Source organism: Schistocerca gregaria, chromosome X, assembly GCF_023897955.1.
Source record: "Schistocerca gregaria isolate iqSchGreg1 chromosome X, iqSchGreg1.2, whole genome shotgun sequence".
Classification (NCBI taxonomy): Eukaryota; Metazoa; Arthropoda; class Insecta; order Orthoptera; family Acrididae; genus Schistocerca; species Schistocerca gregaria.
This window is the reverse complement of record NC_064931.1, coordinates 516,397,503-516,417,931: the sequence shown is the minus strand read 5'-3', so window position 1 is coordinate 516,417,931 and position 20,429 is coordinate 516,397,503. Positions and strand designations below refer to the sequence as shown.

Here is a 20,429-nt window from a genome sequence, read left to right as displayed (position 1 = left end):
TTCTTCCATGTATACAACCTTCTTTCATGATTCTTAAACCAAGTATTAGCTATGATTAAGTTGTGCTCTGTGCAAAATTCCACCAGGCGGGTTCCTCTTTCATTTCTTAGCCCCAATCCATATTCACCTACTACGTTTCCTTCTCTCCCTTTTCCTACTGCCGAATTCCTGTCACCCATGACTATTAAATTTTCATCACCCTTCACTATCTGAATAATTTCTTTTATTTCATCATACATTTCTTCAATTTCTTTGTCATCTGCAGAGCTAGTTGGCATATAAACTTGTACTACTGTAGTAGGTGTGGGCTTCGTATCTATCTTGGCCACAATAATGCATTCACTATGCTGTTTGTAGTAGCTTACCCGCATTCCTATTTTCCTATTCCTTATTAAACATACTCCTACATTACCCCTATTTGATTTTGTGTTTATAACCCTGTAGTCACCTGATCAGAAATCTTGTTCCTCCTGCCACCGAACTTCACTAATTCCCACTATATCTAACTTTAACCTATCCATTTCCCTTTTTAAATTTTCTAACCTACCTGCCCGATTAAGGGATCTGACATTCCATGCTCCGATCCGTAGAACGCCAGTTTTCTTTCTGCTGATAACGACATCCTCTTGAGTAGTCCCCGCCCGGAGATCCGAGTGGAGGACTATTTTACCTCTGGAATATTTTACCCAAGAGGATGCCATCATCATTTAATCATACAATAAAGCTTCATGCCCTCGGAAAAATTACGGCCGTAGTTTCCCCTTGCTTTCAGCCATTCGGAGTACCAGCACAGCAAGGCCATTTTGGTTATTGTTACAAGGCCAGATCAGTCAATCATCCAGACTGTTGCCCTTGCAACTACTGAAAAGGCTGCTGCCCCTCTTCAGGAACCACATGTTTGTCTGGCCTCTCAACAGATACCCCTCCGTTGTGGTTGCACCTACGGTATGGCTATCTGTATCGCTGAGGCACGCAAGCCTCCCCACCAACGGCAAGGTCCATGGTTCATGGGGGAAGGTGGCAAATAGTGTGCACCATCAAAGATCAATGCTGAGAACATGAGAAGCACACTCAACTAATGTATACTAACAAGTTATCAGTTGCAGAGCACTGTTTGTTTGTGACTCATACTTAGAATACCATTGCACCAGGATTTTAGCATGAACATCAAAATACTGTGACAGTATTGTTAGAAAATTCATTGAAATATGCACCAAGGACATCAGCTGGACTGCAGCTATAATTTCATTGAGGGTTGGGAACCAGCATTGGTTCTAATTAAGAAGACACCCGTCCAACACAATGAACAGGTAGCCAGGGTGGATGGATGGGCAACATCCATGCCACTGCAGTCAGAGTGACCCACCAGACATCACTGGCCACAAACACTGATACCATTGCCTTTCAGTCACCAATATGCACCCTTGGGAGCAGATCATGTACAGAGTGAACCAAGGGGAGTGGGAATATAAGTCAGCCATGTGCCATCAGGAGGTCAGTTCATCAGCCCATTGGTGATAGTGACCAGTCTGATCATTGAAATATTGTGCCTGTAGGACACTATGGACCAACAGTACACCCATGGTGTGTTTGATCCAGAAGTCAGTTCACTTTGCAGAATAACAATAATCTTACCACTTTCCTAAGCAATTTCACAGTTATCATCACACCTTTCATGAAAGGGACATACTGTACTGAGAAATGAATCAAATATGAACAAATCACAGTTATGTTATAGACTGCAATTGTTGTCTGCAGCTGACAGATAACTGGTAATGGAGGCAGCAGAGCAAAATGACAACTGTACTTTTGACAGAGGGTATGACGTAACTCATGCTCTGATCAGTTGTTGCTATGGTAGCTGTCCTGCAAAAAACTACCTGTCAGTCATTTTGTTATTCTAATCCAGATATATACAACACACAACACATCACTGATCATACAGTCATAGTGTTTTTATGCTACTTGTGAGTATTATTTATGTATCTACTTGTTATGGTCACCGTCACTTGCATATCTCATTATGACACTCATTTTCTCTATCAATACTACTGAACTCTATTCACACCCCCGTATCAGTGATGCCTTCTTTCCCACTCAACCCCTGTCCTCTGTTAGCATCTCTCTGACCTGTATTTCTGTCTCTAATATTTACTCAGAACTTGTATAATTCATTCTTAAATATGTTGTGTGTTACAAGGTTTAGTGATGTATCCGTATTCCTTATTACCAACTGTGTTATGCCCTTTTGTGGTTCATGTCTCCTAACTTTCACTTTGGGGAGGGCACATGGACACCATTAACTCAGAGGATCCTAATCTCACAGTCACATAGCGCAGAAGGTCTTTTTCCTGTCTATTTAGGTATTGGGATATGGGTAATGTCCTTTTGTAAAATGAACCATACTTCCACAGGAAATGATGACATTCATTTTTGGTCTCTGCCTGATATCAAGTATCCACACATTCAGAGCAGTGTCATCTGGAGTATCATACCCTGTCAGCATGGCAACCATTTGTTTTGCATTCACTTGACATGGTGGCAGACAGAGGCATGTCAATAATGGTGCATGCAATGACAACATTGTAGAGAAGAGTGACTGTATATCATTTTTTTCAATGAGGCCTGGTTCTTGTGACAGTATCACAATGGACATATCAATGTGTTAAAACTTCAAGGATGATGAATGTTGTCAGATTGCATTCATCATTGTTATTTGAGCCCAGCATCTGGCTTGATGGTATGGGGTGTCATTGCATCCAGGACACAACTACCTCTAGTTAACATAGCTGTTACATTTCTGACACGTCAATATTAGTGGCTGTGCCCTGTCTTTGAGGTCACAATGACATTATATTTAAACAAGATAATGCAGGACTGCATGTTGCTTGTACTGTCCTCACCTACCTCAATACAAAGAGTTCCAATTATTACCCTAGCCAGTAATTTCTGCAGACCTCTCAGCCATTGATAACACCTGACCACTGATTGCTGAGATTCTGGTCTACCCCCAGCTGCTGTCACTATTATTGAATTCTGATGTAGAGTTGGAGTACAGAATGACACACTGTGTCATAAGGTCAGTTAGACTCGATGTCCAGCCACAGTTACTTCCAAAGGTGGCAGCTATACATGCTAAGTTTCACACCCTTTATATTTCAAAACCACATATAAATTTAATACTGTATTCCTTCTACAATACTGATTATGAACAATAAGTAAAATTTCATTATTTTCTGTCCTCCCTGGCATTGCAATTTTAATGGGCAGCAGTGTGGAGTCTCAACTTTATATGAAATAGGAAATGAATTAACCACACTTATGTGGGGATGCAGTTACATGAAATAATAACACCACAACTGCTCAAGCACTCTTCTGAGCCTATGTCAATCTTACACTGCCACTGATGTTTCCACTTAGGATTTCCATTGGTACTACCAGAGGTAATCCCACAGGAGTATGTGGAAATAGTACCACTGGGGAATAAAGTCAGTGGGAGACCATAGCTTACACTACCAGAAGGGATTTTACATATTTAAAAAAAATCCATTGTGGCAGTTAGCAAAAAGCTGGAAATCTGGGTACAGATCACGGTGTGCCACAAATTTTCAGTTGTCAATATAGGTTTATTTTCTCTGAAATATTTTCTGTGTTTTGAATAAAATTCTTGTGTTATCTCTTTATGCATTGGCCGATAATATGGCCTTGAAGCATAAATTTGAAAGTAAAATCTCAGTATGTAATATTCTTCATATAGCCACAACAAGCATCAGTAGTTTGTATCAAACTGTGAAATTACTTACTGAGTTAGTTTTACTAATCTATTGTCAGAGCTGAATTCATGTAACTTATTTTGCAGCATCAGGTTGACCTGGCTATTCATGATCCTAAAACTAATAGAGTAATAAGTATACAATGTCAACAAAACATAGATGCAGTAAAGTGAAGCAAATGTGTTTCAACTGTGTAAATGAAATGATTCCTTGTACAAAAAAGTATGTGGAGATGATTTTTCAATTAGTAGAAAGAAGTTAAAATAAATATTATTCTCAAACTTTCAGTTAACTGATACACCCATCAAAACAAGCACCATGATAGAAGTAAAAATTATGAATACAAGGCTGATTCTCTGGTCACCTAATAGAAGGTGTGCTAAGCTGCAGACAATGGATTTTGATGTGTGGGTATTTGAGTGATAACTAAGAGGAGGATTTCACCAAAAGCTTAGCAAGTTATTATTGAATATTATAGTCATCTGGCCATTCAGATTTAGATTTTGCATCGTTTCCCTAAATCAGTTTAAGCTCACACTAGGACTGTCCTCTTGATAGGGCCATAGCCATTTCCTTCTCCAATCCAAGTTCATGTTCTGTCTCTAATTCTCTCACAGTTGATGTAACTTCAAACCCTAATCCCCTTTCCATCCTGATTTCTTGTTGAGTAGTGGTGTATCCTTTTATACATAATTAAATTCTGTTTACTTTTTCCATTGAAATAATTTTATTTTTTTTATTTTTTAAAGTTACTGTTAGTTCAAGCAAAGTTTTAGTATACCCTTTGTATTTTGCAGGAGGCTTAAGTTTCACAAATACTTTAGGAATGACATATGAGAATTTATCTCAAGAACTTTTCAGTGCTTTTCGTATAAAGTATGCCTCACTAGAGTCATGGGAATACTTTTTATGTAAAGCGTATGTGCACACAGTGACAAGAAGAGCTAACTTTGTGTTAAACAGTCTCAAAGTCTTATGCACAGATGAATATTAAGCCTTCTATTAGCAATGAATTGTATATAAACAAGTTGGATGGGGGAATGTAACACAAGGAAAAAATCACTGTCTCTCTGCTGTCAGTGATAAGACAGTGATGCATTCAATTCAGTTGGCCAGTAATTGTTGTACTTGAGTAGTTATGTGGAAGTCTCAGGATTTTTTTCAGATAACCTATGATTTTACTGCAGTGGGAAATTCTGGAATATGGTTCACCCAGCCTTATCAGAACAAAAGAGATGCTGCTTGAGAAAATAAATAGCAGAGTTTATATGAAAGCTGCCAGAATGGCATGAAATCAAGAAGCTTTCATAAGATTTGGAGCAATGTAACATTTATTTATTTTTATTGAATACAATATGTTAGTGTGTTTTGTTGGCTCACAAGAGACTATTGTAGACTTTCGACTATTTAGTGGATATCCTACAAAACAAATTGCAAATGTTGTAATCAACTCAATAATTATTCTTCATATCACCAGTACTTAAGTAGATATCTTGTGTCCATAAAAAGCTGCCTTTATAGTGTAAACATACTGTTCAGTTTGTTTCATTTTTTAAGTGAGGAATTATAATGAGAAGTAGGAAGATTAAATTATATCTGGATAAATCACGGGACAATTCAAGCAAGATCAGCATAAACTTAATCCAATGGAACCCAAAGTGTCTTTGTTTCTGACAATGATCTACATTTAATTTTTGCAAATCACTGTCCAGTGCATGGCAGAGGGTATTTCATGTTGATATTAGTGTGTTTCTGCCCTATTCTATTTGCATAATGAACAAGGTAAAATGACTATCAATATGCCTCAGTTCATGTCAATATTTCTCTTATCTTAATCTCATGGTCCATAAATTTTATGTATCTTTTCCAAGCTGGTAGAAACAGGTTGTCATAGTTGCATTATTCAATGCAGATTTCAGTTTAGAGACAAATGCTCTGAAGGTTAGGCACTCAAGAGGTTCATTCTTTTAGATGACATTTGTATTTTTAATAGAGGCCATGCAACACTCTTCACTTTTGCAATAGGATCTTCTCTGCCATAGACCTTTCCTTTTGTTTGTGTACCCTTGCAGTCACTGCTCTTTGCTAATATTATATTGAACCGTCAAACATTTTTAGGCCAAGGTAAAGGACTCGTGCATTATGACAATTTGTGTTTAGTTTCAGTCACAGTCATAAATCCAACTTTTGTCCCCAGTGATAACCTTTGAAAGAAAATTTAGGGACTGGTGGGATGCACTGCAAGAAAAATCCTATCAGCCTTTTGGATAGAGAGGTCAGAGGCTTAGAGAAGAATGAACTAAAGCAGGAAGACCATGGAAAGAGCTTTTAAGTTTGATAGGTGATCCTACTCTTCTTACAAGGGTATGGAAGGCAATCAGGAGGATTTATTGATGGAAGAATAAAAGTAGCTGTCATGTTGTTCTTAGATTTTTTAATTATTTTATTTTACTATTGTAATATTTTTGTCTTTTGAAATCTAATGTGAAACAAAGACTCATTTTCCAACTGGAAAGCCATGAAGAAGAGAAGACTGGAAATGGAGGTTGATTCCACAGAAGTGTATAACCAACTCCTTTTTCCACCTACCTTGTCTGTGGTTAAGAACACAGGTAACTGTCTTGACAACATTCATTATTACAGAATGCTGCAACTGAATCCCCAGTAATAATAAATAAATACATACATGAAATCATAGTGAGTGAGAAATGATCATAGGGGTAGTATTTCTACGACTGGAAAAAAGTTTTCCTGATAACTCTCCTGTAACTAGGGAAAGTACAGATCATACCAACTGCATGGAAATTATTTGACCAGGTCATGAAGAGTCATCATGTGTGAATCCTCAATAAATGCAATGTTTTTGAGCCTCTTACAGTGAGTAGTTAGAATGTAGTGTTTGATTCTGGATGACCTGATCTGACTGGAGACAGCTATAAAGGACTTCATCCTTTGTAAGCAACACCTCATCAGTGCACTCTTTGGTTGTGCAAAGTAATGCCACACACATTGTCTAAGTCAGAGGTCCTGTTGGTGTCTCCCAAGTTTACTGCAGTTCTTCTGTAATTAATGATCTTTTCACATACATGTTGGTACCACATACTCAGATAATTTTATTTACGAGAAATGCATCTTTCAGTGGAGTGTTTGAAGTGGTACCCTTTTTGTCTTTTCTTTTGAAAGTACTTCATCCATTGTATAGCGTTCTATAGATTGTCCTTTATATATGGATTTTTTTAATTTCTTACTCAACCTCTGGTTTCACAACCACATCTTGTCAGCTTCAGCTGATGCTCAGGGGCAATGGGCAGAGAATGGTTATTTCAAAGTTTCATCAGATAAAACTGTGTACCTCACAGATATACTGACAAAGGAGGCTTGTGGGGAGCTGATTGTGACAAATTGTGCCATTCCCTTGCATGTAGTTACTGCATTGTTGAGTCATAGCCATGTGACAAAAGGAAACAATATTACTAGTTGTGGGTAATGCATGGCATTTTGCCAAAGGGTGGGAAGTGAGTGTGGGTGATGCTTGTGACACACTGCTATTAGTGTAACATATTTTAAAATAAAAAAACAGTTGTAGGTTGCAATAGGTTGCAAAATGTTTTTTATTAACTCAAGCATAATGTGTTTTACCTGGATAGGGCATCATCAGGTTACCTGAAAATATGAGGGGAGAATGAAATTATAATAAATCTGGCATGGACATATCGTGGACTTCTATAAAAGCATAATAAGCTGCTAACAGTGACTAAATAAAATTACATAGAGAAATGTAATGTAACTCAACTTAAAAAAAAATCAGACATTTTCTGCCAAAAAGCATCCATGAAAGAAGGAATGATACTAAAAAAAATATACTATAAGGAAACTTATATGGAAAAAAATATTAAAAATTAATGAATAGCAACATCAGGATCAGCTATGAGTAGAGAACAATGGAGAAACCAAAAGATGCATACTACCTCACAGAAGCAACAACAGGCATAGCAGCAAAGAACAGGACCTTGTGCACAAATTGTAAACAGCTGTACATTAGCACCAGAGGCCCATTTATATTCACATAGTGCATACATGTGAATGATAGGAGCTCAAGCAAAATGTTGGGCTAGTAGTAATGATAGGTGCCATGTGGCACGGTCTTTCACTGTACAGTGTGATAGTTGCATAAAATTCAAACAGTGATGGACAAATTGAGAAATAAATGAAACTGTAATAGGGCATATGGGAAAACTGAAAAATACTGTCATGCTGTATTCTAGTCTGTACAAATCCAGTAAATCAGAACTGCATAAAGAACTCTATGCTAAAGCTAAATACAAGTATAGGAAGGCAATAAATGAAGCAAAGAAACTGCATAACATAGTAAACATTGAAAAATCTAACAATAAATGCAAAAAGGCGTGGAGTGTAATAAACTCCATTGCACACACTAAATACAAAGAGGAAATCGCCATTATCCCAGAAGAATTTAATAAATATTGCATCCAGTCCATTGAAGAAATTAGTAGTTCAATAAACAAACCCCCTGAAAATGCACTTAGCATTATGGACAGCTGTTTTGAAAAGCTTCCCCCGAGCACCTTCACTTTCATGGAAGTGAGCCCAAATAATATCCTAAAAATTGTAAAAAATTTCAAACCTTCAGCTGGTGTTGATTACTATGATATGTCAGTTAATTTGTTGAAAGATGTTATTGATTGTGTGATTTATCCTTTAACCTTTTGTGTTAACAAATGCCTAGTTGAAAGTAAGTTCCCTGACATACTAAAAATTTCTAGAGTTGTGCCCATATATAAAAAAGGGGAAAAGAACTGTCCCGCTAGTTACAGACCTATATCCATAACCCCAGTTTTTTCAAAAATTTTAGAAACAATTATGTATGAGCAAGTTAGTGTCTACTTGGGTAAACTAAATATAATTAGTGATAAACAGTTTGGATTTAGAAAAGGTAAATCCACAACGGATGCAATGGACTCCCTCGTAAAATTAGTCCTAGATGTGTTCGAGGCTAGGGACTATGCCCAGGCTACATTTCGTGACCTGAGCAGAGCCTTTGACTGTGTAGACCATGACACTGTGCTGAAAAAGCTAGTTTACTATGGTTTTGATGACAACAGTATAAATATGTTCAGGTCTTTTCTAGAGAACCGTCAACAAGTTGTGTGCATTGGTAGGGAGAAATCAAATTTGGTTAATGTTAGGTACGGAGTGCCTCAAGGGTTGGTGCTTGGACCTTTACTGTTTATACTAATGATTAATGACCTGCCCTTATTCATAAATTCTCACACAATATTGTATGCTGATGACACAACTTTTATACATAAAAGCTCTGATCTAGGTACACTAAAAACACTGACTGAAAATACCCTTGCTCAGTCCTCATTATGGTTCAAAGCTAACGGCTTCCTACTAAATGAAAACAAAACCCAGACACTTTACTTTAGCCTCAAAGAGATTCCCAATTACCAAGAATTAGAAACTGTTAAATTTTTAGGTGTTACTATTGACAATAAATTAACATGGGAACCACACATTAAAAATATATTGGCTAAGCTTTCAAGAGTCATTTATCTAATTAGAAATTTAAAAACACATGTCCCCAATGACTATGTGAGATCAGCATATTTTGCCTTCTTCCAAAGCATCATCTCTTATGGAATCTTACTGTGGGGTAGTAGCTGTCATGTAAATGACATTTTACTTTTACAGAAGAAAGTGATCAGAATAATAACGGATTCTGATAAAACAGAACATTGTAAACCTCTGTTTATTAAATTGCAGTGTCTTACAGTAATAAACTTATTCATCTACAATGTTTTATTGTACATTAGAAACAATGTCTCTAATTTTGTGTTGAGAAATGATATTCATAGCCATAATACTAGAAAAAGAACATCTGTAGACATACCATATCATAGATTATTAAAATCGCAGAACTCCTACCTAGTTCTCGGACTAAGGATGTTTAATAGACTAAGTGCTGACTTTAAAGAACTGCCTGTAAATATTTTTAAAGCTAAATTATACAAGCTACTAGTGAACAATCCGTTTTACACCATTGATGAATTTTTTAAAGATGAAAATACTGTATTCTAATGTGTACCTATTTTATGTTTAAACCAATTTACATCGATATAGTAGTTTATGTAGAAATATAAGCTCTTGACTTTGTCTATTGCTGTAACCAGCTGAATGACAATAAAATTTTTATTATTATTATTATTATTATTATTATTATTATTATTATTATTATTATATTATTATATACAATACAGGACATACTAGACTGAAATCTCTGCAAAGAGACTTAGAAAAGCTTTATTCTCAAAATCAGTATAAAAGAATAACAAAGTAAAATACATAGAGCAATAAAATAAAGATTAGATTACAAATATAAGGCTGTTAGGTAGCAATGATAAAAAGATAGAATACAATTTCATATACATGACAAGCTATCAAGACACTGATAATAGAAAGCTAAAAACTAATATATTGGTTAAAAATGGGAAACATGCAAAGCTAAAAACTAATATATCAGTATATTGATTAAAAATGCGAAACATGAAATCATAGAAAACCTGATTTTTGACAGATAACTGATCATTGAGTAACACATGCTTCTTAGTGTGTGAATGTTTAACAGTTTCAGTCTCTTCAAGCAGATTGAGTCTCTTTCCTGTGGCCGCATTGTGCAAAACCCTTAAGTTCCCAAGTGTGGGTGGCTGGTGGCCACTGGATTTACAGCACTGAGCAAAGGCAGAAACATGCCCATTCTTAGTGAGTAAAAACTCCTGGAACCCCTAATTTTAAAAGCATTTCCCATCAGACCAATATAAACAGCTTGACATTCACAGCACTCAAGCACATATATGCCAGAGGCAGCATATTTGTCTTTCTAGGGATGTTCATTGTGAATTTATTGATATTGGATTTTATTAGAGGTGGTATACACTATTCTTATATTTTTACCATGAAAGAGTTTAGTTATGGTATATGACACATCACCTAAAAATGGATGCTCAGCAAATTAGATGTACTTCCCATTCCATTTGATCCATATTGAGGAGATCCTCTGGGATGCAGATCATGTCAGAAAACAAGAAAATGCAGCAAATAATATGAAGCATACTTACATTTAAAATGATATAAAACTTGTCACCAAATATTAAATGTTCAGTACACTTAGGTGCATATGATAATTCTTAGGCTGTTGTAGGCATGCATCAACAAATTAAAAACAAATAAAAAACATTTACAGCCCTTATTTACAATAGTCACATTACTATGCAAAGTTTGTACAGAAGTCAGACTGCACGCAATATTCACTTTACGTGATATTGTTTATAAGACGCTCACTTCAGTCGGTTTTGCAAAGAAATTCATCAATGGAGTAGGAGGAGTTGGCCACCAATAAATCCTTTAGACTCTTCTCAAACTGAACTTCAGGATTAGCTAAACTTTTTATAGCTGCTGGAATGTTACTGAAAATGTGCACTGATGAGTAGTGGGCACCTTTCTGAACCAAAGTATGTGAGTTTAAATCTTTGTCAAAGTTATTCTTATTCCTAGAATAAATTCCATGAACTGAGCTGTTGGTTTAAAAGAAAAGCATATTTTAATGACAAATTTCATTAAGCAATAAATATATTGGGAAGCAGTAGTTAGTATTCCCAGTTTCTTAAACAGCCCTGTGCAAGATGTTCTTGAGTTCACACCAGAAATAATTTGTATTACATGTTTTTGGGCTCAGAAAACCTTAGCTTGGCTTGAAAAGTTACCCCAGAAAAGAATCCTGTATGATGTTATGGAATGAAATAAGCATCGTACACTAGCTTTTTTATTTTCATATCACCTATGTCTGACAACAATTGCATAATAATTAGAGATTTGTTTAGGCACTTCAGCAATTCTCTGGTATGTTCCTCCCAGTTAAATTTATTATCAAGCTGTAATTCCAAGAATTTAACACTGTCAACTTCTTCTATCTGTTTGTCATACTTTAGGCATATACTAGTAGGAAAGCTTATACAACTTCTGAACAGCATGTAGTTTTCTTCTTCTTCTTCTTTCAGAAAATTGGCTGGTAACCATTTATTTGGAAAATTTCATTAGTCACACTTTATAAGGCTATACTTGATTTACTATTTATTGCAATGATTGTATCATCTGCAAACAAAACAAACTTTGGATTTGGTAATGTCATTGATATACACAATAATAAGTAACGGCCTTAAGATGGATCCTTGTGTGACACCATGTGTTACTGGTTAAGAAGATGACTTTATATTATATTTTCTAAAAGTTTTGAGATTGTGGGCAAAAGTGAAATTGGACAGAAGTTTGATGGCATTTCTTTATCTTCTTTCCTATATGAAGGCTGAACTTCAGCATATTTCAACCATTCAGGAAATGTTCCACTGATAAATGACTGGTTACACAAATATCTTAAAATGTCACTAAACTCAGAGGTACACTGTTTAATCAGCTTTCTTGATATATTATCATAGCCACTAGAAATTTTTTGATTTTAAGGATTTTATGGTGGACATTACTTTTATTGGTGTTGTGAGGCTCGTACTGATATTATCGTAGTTATTTGTCGTGACTGTCTCATACATTCCACGGCAGCATCTACTGAACCTGACAACCTCATCTGTTCAGTAACAGTTATCAAGTACATATTGAAAAGCTTATCAACACTGCACCCATCTGCTACCCATGTATCATTTACTATTAATACTATGTGCTTGTTTTTATCTCTGGCTCTACCAGTGTTTTCCTTCATTGTATTCTATATTGTCCTTATTTTGTTATGTGGTGCGACTATCCTTTTCTGTTAATGCATTTGCTTTGGTGTCCATATTGCTATCTTCAAGATTTTGTAATATGTTTTGTAACCATCTATAGCTGTTTCTAACTGATACATATAGTTTCCTTTCTGTCTTACAGGATATCTTTATTCCTTGAGTATTCTATGGAATTTTTATAGCCTTTGGTCTAATCTAGGTTAGTTTTAGGGGGAAACAGCTTTCAAATAAGTTAAGGGCATTATTAATAAAAGTGTTGTACTTCTCATTCATGCCATGAGCATTGTATACATCACTCCAATTCATGTCTTTGAGGAATTTCTTTAGACAATCAATTTTTGGGTTGCTGACTACACTTTTGAACTCAGATTTTGTAGATATTCTATCCTGATCAGTATTAACATTTAGCAAAACTGTATGTCATGGTCTGAGAGGCTATTTCTTATTGGATTTATAATTTTGTTCATTAGACATTTATATAAAGATATTATCAATGGCTGTCTTTGAGCCCTTAGCTGTTCTAGTTAGAAAGTTAACAGTATGAATTAAGTTGAATGACAATACTACTGACTGCAATAAGTGCTTATTTGAAGAGTTTGCAAGAAAATCTATATTGTAATCACAAGAAACCACTAATACTTTCTTTTTCATTGTTAAATAGGACAATAGAACTTCAGACTGATTTATGAACAGATTAAAATTACATGCTGTTACATAGTATACTCTTATTATGAATGAGATATGAAATTCTACTTCTGCTTTAGACAAAATTTATGAATGTGTATGTTATTAAATTTATGTAAATTCATGATTAGTGTGGCAACTCCTCCATCCTTCATTTCTGCTCTATAGAAGTGAGAAGTTAACCTAAATCCTACAACACTTTACACAGTGGTCACATGGTGTTCAGAAAGGTAGATTATACTGACTGGTTTGGATGACTAATTCATCAATGCAGATAGGTAGTTCATTAATTTTACTTCTTAGCCATCATATTTTTGATGCATTTGAGATAGTTGGCATTTCATGTTGACTGAGATAAAACTGGGTGGAAATCAAATTTCTGCTATTGGTAATAATTTTTAACAAACAGCTGTGTTTGCTGACTCAATGTGCCAGAATTATGCTGTTTAGTTTCTTTGTCAAACTGAAGGTTCATTTCAATGCTTATTTCTCTTAGAATTTGACTTCTTGCTGTCCTACCTATCCTAAAAAAGATGCTGCTCCAACATCTGTAACCACTGTAATTTTGAGGTGTAGGGCCAAGAGTGGTTTCTCAGTTGTGTGGCAATATATTATGCGTGTGTAATTTTTCAGTGATGGAGGACCTTTAGCCATTACAAGAAGCAACATGTTTAAGGTTTTCTATTTCCTGTGTAGTAAATTCTATGCTACATGGAATTTCAGTGATATGCCGTATCATAGGCCTAAGTTAGCTCATTGTGTACTTATACAGATGAAACATTGTAGTGGGTATAACTGAGTCACCTGTAGAAAGTTTGTGATAAATGTCAGATTTGATGACTTTAGTAGAGAGACAAAGCTGCAAATCATGAAATTTCAGAATACTATTGCTATCCATGACTTCATGTGTAAGATCATTTTTCTGTGACAGTTGTTAAACTCTTTGACACTAAGTGTAATATCTGATCCTTCACTACTGAAAACAATTTTATGTCATCAACATATAACCCATAAAAACAGATTTTTCTCAAAATTGTGGTGGCTTTGGTGAAATAGTCACATTCCAAGAAATTCTTGAATATATCAGCAAAAAACCATACAAGAAGAGATCAAAATTGTTAAATGTTCACACGCAAAGAAGGACATGTTACTCAATGATCAGCTATCTTTCAAAACTTAGGTTTTCTATGGCTGCATGTTTCACATTTTTGAACACTATATTAGTTTTCAGCTTTTTATTACCAGGGCTTTGGTTTCCTGTCATGTGTATGCAATTGCATTTTATCTTTTTAGCATTGTTACCTTTTAGTCATATATTTGTAGTCTAATCATTATTTTATTGCTCTACATGTTTTACTACATTATTCTTCTACTTGTTTTTGAGCATAAGGGTTTTCTGTCTTTGTACATAGCTTTCGATGTAGCATGTCCTGCACTGTGAATATTCCCATATGCCATGTGTTTTATTCGGTGTCATCACTTCTTTAATGGATACTTTTTTGCAGAAAATTTCTGATTTTTTTTTATTGTGAGTTACGTTACATTTCTCTATGTAATTTTATGTGGTCAGTGTTTGAAGCTTATTTTGCTTTTACAGCAGTCCCAAACAGGATTGTGCCATATTAATTGTAGTGTCAACCTCCCCTTATATTTTCTGATAAGCTGATGATGCCCTACCTAGTCAAAATGCATCATTCTGGACTTAATAAAGAACACTGTGCAACCTATGACTTTTTTTAAATAGTAGCTATAATAAGATTACTGCACCACCACACCAAGATGGAATGGAATAATTTTTACATGTTTTTAATTGATTGCATTTTATAGCACTAAATGGAAAGTGGCCCTTGAACTGCTCTCTAAAATATTAAAAAGGAGGCTGTGATGTGTCATAAACTGGCTTATGTTAAATTTTGTGCCTGATCCATACTTCAACCTGGGAACATTGTCTTTTATGAACAAGTTCTCTACCAACTGAGTTACCCATGCATGGCTCACAACCCAGACACACAGCATGTTTTCCAAGAGTGCTGGTCCCACTAACTGTGTAGGAGAACTTCTATGAATTATAGTAAAATAAGACATACTGTTGTCATTACCATGTTCAATATGTTGTATCTATATGTGACAATTTTTCCATCTGTTACAAATTTTTGCAAGTGTGGGTGAGTCTAATATTTATCTACCATTACTTCATATTTGAGACTTTTTGTCTCACTTTTCTTCATATCCTATGTCTCAGTTTCCATTGTTCTGTGATTTGTATTGTCATAAGCACAATGTAAAGCAACAACAAAGTTACAAATTTTGGCAAATGTGAGCACAAGTATTTATACTAAAAGACAAATTTTCAAATGCTCTAATGAAAAGGTGACAAAATTTTCATTGAGTAGAAAAATTTTGTGGCGAGTTTGGAGAGTGGCTGGTCCAATGTGGATTCAAAGTTCATATACTAGTACCTTTCATTCATACATGTCATCTGGAACTATGTGTCTTCATTGAATTTCTTGAATTCTTCCCTGGTATGACACACCTACTTGAAATCAATTACAAAAAATTTTATTTTTTATAAATCTCATATCATAATATAATCTTTAATATTTTTTTCTTTTATACTATATTAATTTTACTTTTCTTTTCCAGGGTGATTCAGGTGGACCAATGGCCTGCTTGCATTCTGACAGTCGGTATTATCTCTGTGGAGTTGTTAGTTGGGGTGTGGGTTGTGCTAGAAGGCATCTTCCTGGAGTCTACACAGAAGTACCTTGTTTTTCAGAATGGATTAAGTCTGTTTTGTACAATGAAACAGTCAGTAGTAGTTAAATTTAGTTATTGTTGTCACTCTTCCTTAATGAATATGTGCAGCTTCTAGTGCTAAAGGTCTGTAACAGAGATAGTCATCATTAGATTGTAGCATGCCATTAATAGCTCTGACATTTTCTATTTTGTACCTGACTTGTTTTCATAATACAGAAACTATTTTTGAATCTCCAAAACCTCAAAATTAAACATGTATATCTGTGTTTGTCAGTGCTGCTGTTTCTGTTACCATTCCAAAAATTTGTGGTTCACATTAAATATATTAGAACATCGTCTCATCTGACACTTCTCATTGTGTTAGTATGTTTAAATATGTACTTACTTTCTGTGTTAGATGTATTAAAATTTATGACAGGTAAATGATGTGAATAATACAAAGTTTTTGTGATGCAAATATGTATAAAGTTGGTAGCAGTTTCTTTGTTTATCTGTTTCAAGGTAGTTGTGTGATTCAGTCATATACTGCACCTAATCCATTGTTCTGAACCCTCCTGGTAAAAAGTATTGACTAGAAAATTTTGTTAATCATTAATTAATATCTTTTACATTGAGAAAATTAATCTGTTATGGCCACTTTTTCTAATGGCTCAGAAGAGACTGATTGAATGATTTAGGGAATGTTAGAAAAGACAAGTACAGCTGTCACAATTATTACTGTTACTATCATGATGTACACTGAGTTAATAATTTATTGAAAAAGAAAAATATGATACTGTGTTTTCATTGCTTAATAATGGCATCAAAGGAACAAAGTATTAAATATATGGCATAAGAATTTACATAAAGGTGTGGCACTGCAACAAAAATGTTCACTATGTAGTACATGTATTTGTATGCGTACCATTTTTTTTATGGGTCCAACCCAAGAAATGTTGCAATACTGTTTAGAATCCAACCCAGGACATGATTTTTAAATTACTTAAAAATCTGAAACATTGATCTTTATACATTCAATTCTATTTTTTGCAAGACATGACATTTTTAGAAGTGGTTTTATATTAATTAAATCAAGAAATTCAGAGCAAGGTAGTTCTGAATTGATTTCATCATTTAGCAGATGTTTAACTGTAGTTACTGGATGTCTATGTACTGCTGGAGCCCAGATGTTCCCCAGAACTGAATAAACATTCACAACTGGAGCACATGTCCCAAAGACATCATAAACTCAACCATTTCAGAAATATGGCAGCATGAAATATCAGTCTTCTGAAATGCCTTAAAATTGTTTTCCACTTCTCTTCAACAGAATCTGGTGCTTTTTCAGAACATATCCTTTGGTTTTAAATTACTTGATTTAACAATGTACAGAGTGATTATAATTAAACTTAAAATTTCAAAATGCTGTAGAAATGACACCAATGGTCACAATGATTTCAAATTGCAACAGAATATGATCGGAAGAGGGAGAAAAAGTGTGGCACAAGAAAAAAAAAATAGTGTGAAAATTGACCAATACATGGCACTGTATGTGTCAGAATATGTAAATGAAAACACCTGTCATGTGCATGACCCACTGAAGTTGATATAAATGCACCGGGTACACAGCCTTTCCTCCTTTCATGTCTGTGACATTCACCATGACTATCTCAATGAAGGATCATGCTCTGCTTGTATAGCTGTATTACAAGAATGATGATTGCGCACACATCGCTCTGCAGAAGTTCCAGACACTGAAGGGTTTGGAAAATGGCATTGGTCAGATGAAAGCCAAGGGTCTGGAGAAAATGATTCATAAATTCAAAAAGACAGGTTCTTTTGGTATGCAACCTGGTATAGGGAGGAAACGTATTGATTCAACATCCGTGGAAACAGTGGCCACAGCAGTGCAGGAGGAGATGAGTGGTGGTCTGCAAACATGTTGTGCACAAGGAACTGCCTGGACATTGGACATAACCATGAACATGGTGCATAAATCCTACAAAACATCCTTTTTTGCCATCCATTCAAAATTACCCATGTGAAAAAGTTGCTTGCATGGAAGTGGACAATGTTTGGCCGTGGAAGATTTTGTGGACAGGCAAAGCTCACTTCCATCTGACAGGGTATGTCAATACTCAGAATTGCATATGAAAATGCACATGAAAATCAACAAGGGAAAATGCACATGAAAATCAACCAGTATCACTTCATCCTGAAAAGGTCATTGTGTGGTGTGGGTTTACAGCATCATCTATCATAGGGCCATATTTTTTTCAAAGAGACAGGTGCTTCCAGTCCTGTTACCTGTACTATCACTGGTAAGTGCTATGAGTATCTTTTGTGTTACCATGCTATTTCAGCTCTCCAACAGCATGGATGTGTGGATGGGATCATTTTTATGCAAGATGACGCACCTCTGCACATTACAAATCCAGTTGAGCAGCTGCTGAAGCTCCATTTTGCAAATGCTGCCACTTCCTTACAGCCTGGCCCTCCCGATCACTTGATCTTAATCCATGTGACTTCTGGCTATGGGCCTATCTGAAAGATGTTGTGTTCAGTGTTCCAACTGCAAACTTAGCTGCATTCAAGGCACACATTGCACAACACATTCTGAATGTGACCCCAAAAACACTTCGATGAGTTGTGGAACATGCTGTTCCTCAATTTCAACTTGTTGCGGAAAATGGTGACAGCATATTGAACCTTTTTATGTGCCAGTCACATGGATTTCATTTTTACTGATGCTTTTTATGCAGCTTTTGGCCTCAGGACAATTAAAAACCAGTTTTTCCTATCCAATGTGATATGACCTTGCCGTGGTGGATGGGCTTACGTAACCAACAGTATCACATCAGTACACCCATGCGTACTGAGTAGTACAGTTTGTTTGATGTGAAACGTACACCTTAGGCATCATTGTATGATTCATTTGTCATTTGTAGTCAACCACTATTAAATGATGGTGCTTATAGTCCCATCTATTGCTACATTTTGTAACGGTTTATTTTTCTTCTGCCATACATTTTCCCCCTTCTCTGACAATATTCTGTTGAAATTTGACATCATACTGACCAATGGTGTTATTTCTACAGTGTTTTGAAAGTTTAACTTTAATTATAATCACCCTGTATGTTCTTCTTATAGGTCATCAGTATTTATGGAATATTTTATAATTTCATTAACAACTTGTGCACTCTCGTCTAAATCAGACCAAGCAATTTCAGTTTGTAAATTTGTCCACTTATAAACTTTATCAAAACTGGTTCTCTTCATTTCTGAATACTGGATGCTAGAATTATGAAAATTGTCCATGCTCCAGAAGAATTTTGGTTCCTCAACATCATTATTTTCTTTAAGAGTGCATAGCAATTCTTTGTCAGGAGATCATATAAAGTTGTGGGTTTTTCTTTCCTTAAGTTGACAAATTAATTCAGAATATGTCTGAAATGATAATGTTACTGCAATAGCATTACCTTCCAGTTTCAGGACTATATTATTAAATAGCTGTAGAGTACCATATGGTACTGCACCATCCATATTCAGTTGGAAACATGCAGAGTAGGAAGGAGATTGCAACTGAGCCAGCTGCGGTCGGGATGGATGTTATGCCATACAAAACACAACACAGCCATTATGTGTTCCAATGTGAGCCAGCAATGTGAGGTGCAGAAATAGTTGACACAGCAGCACCTAAGCAGAAGTAGGCAGAAGCCATTCCACACCAGCAACCGCCCAAGTGTGTAGTATACATGTCATAAGGCACAAGCCCAAGGAAGCACAACCTGTGAGCATATAAATACCTAGACATCTTTATACTGAAATATTCCTGTGTTAGTATCACATCACTATCATTGTGTGGCTGTGACATTTGGGGTACCATCTGAAATGATGTATTATGTGTGCAGTTTGACCTAGTGTCAGGTCAGCCTGTCCTGAGACATCAGACACAGAGCTGCTGCTGCTGCTGCTGCTGCTGCCGCTGCTGCTGCTGATGATGATGATGCAGGGCCTTCTGAGCCCTGGGACATAGCATGCCAGCTACAGTACTCCTATAGTGGGCCATGGCCACTGCGGCACTGGAGACATCAGCTGTGCCTCAGCCATCACTACTTCAGCTGTCAAGTCTAGAGGATATTGCTGATGGATGCAGCGGTGTTATGCCACCACACTGCCATGCCGCATTCTGTCAACATTGCAGGACATCATGCACACACATGAGGGAGGCAACTGGATGCCTTAGCCACACTGCCACTGTCTGAAATGTTTCCTGGTTGAGGGCTGCAATAAAAGAATTTGAAAGCACAAAACAGATGTACTGACACTGGTGTCAAGACACTTACATTGCATTTCAAATGCAATGTCTGTACCTACAACTTATGATATAGCGAGACCAGGAAATTTAATTGTCATTGAATGT

At 35.9% G+C, this 20,429-nt stretch overlaps 1 protein-coding gene across 2 annotated transcripts in view; it reads left to right on the top strand.

Annotated features, from left to right (window-relative positions):
• The window catches only part of LOC126299360 (chymotrypsin-like elastase family member 2A), a 141,079-nt gene extending 124,282 nt beyond the window's left edge, over positions 1–16,797 (top strand). For both annotated transcript variants that reach the window (XM_049991221.1, XM_049991220.1), the window contains exon 8: positions 15,914–16,797. In XM_049991221.1, coding sequence (XP_049847178.1) covers positions 15,914–16,093 — 180 coding nt within the window. In that variant the 3' untranslated portion in view covers positions 16,094–16,797. The remainder of the gene's footprint in view (positions 1–15,913) is intronic.
• The last annotated feature ends 3,632 nt before the right edge of the window (positions 16,798–20,429 follow it).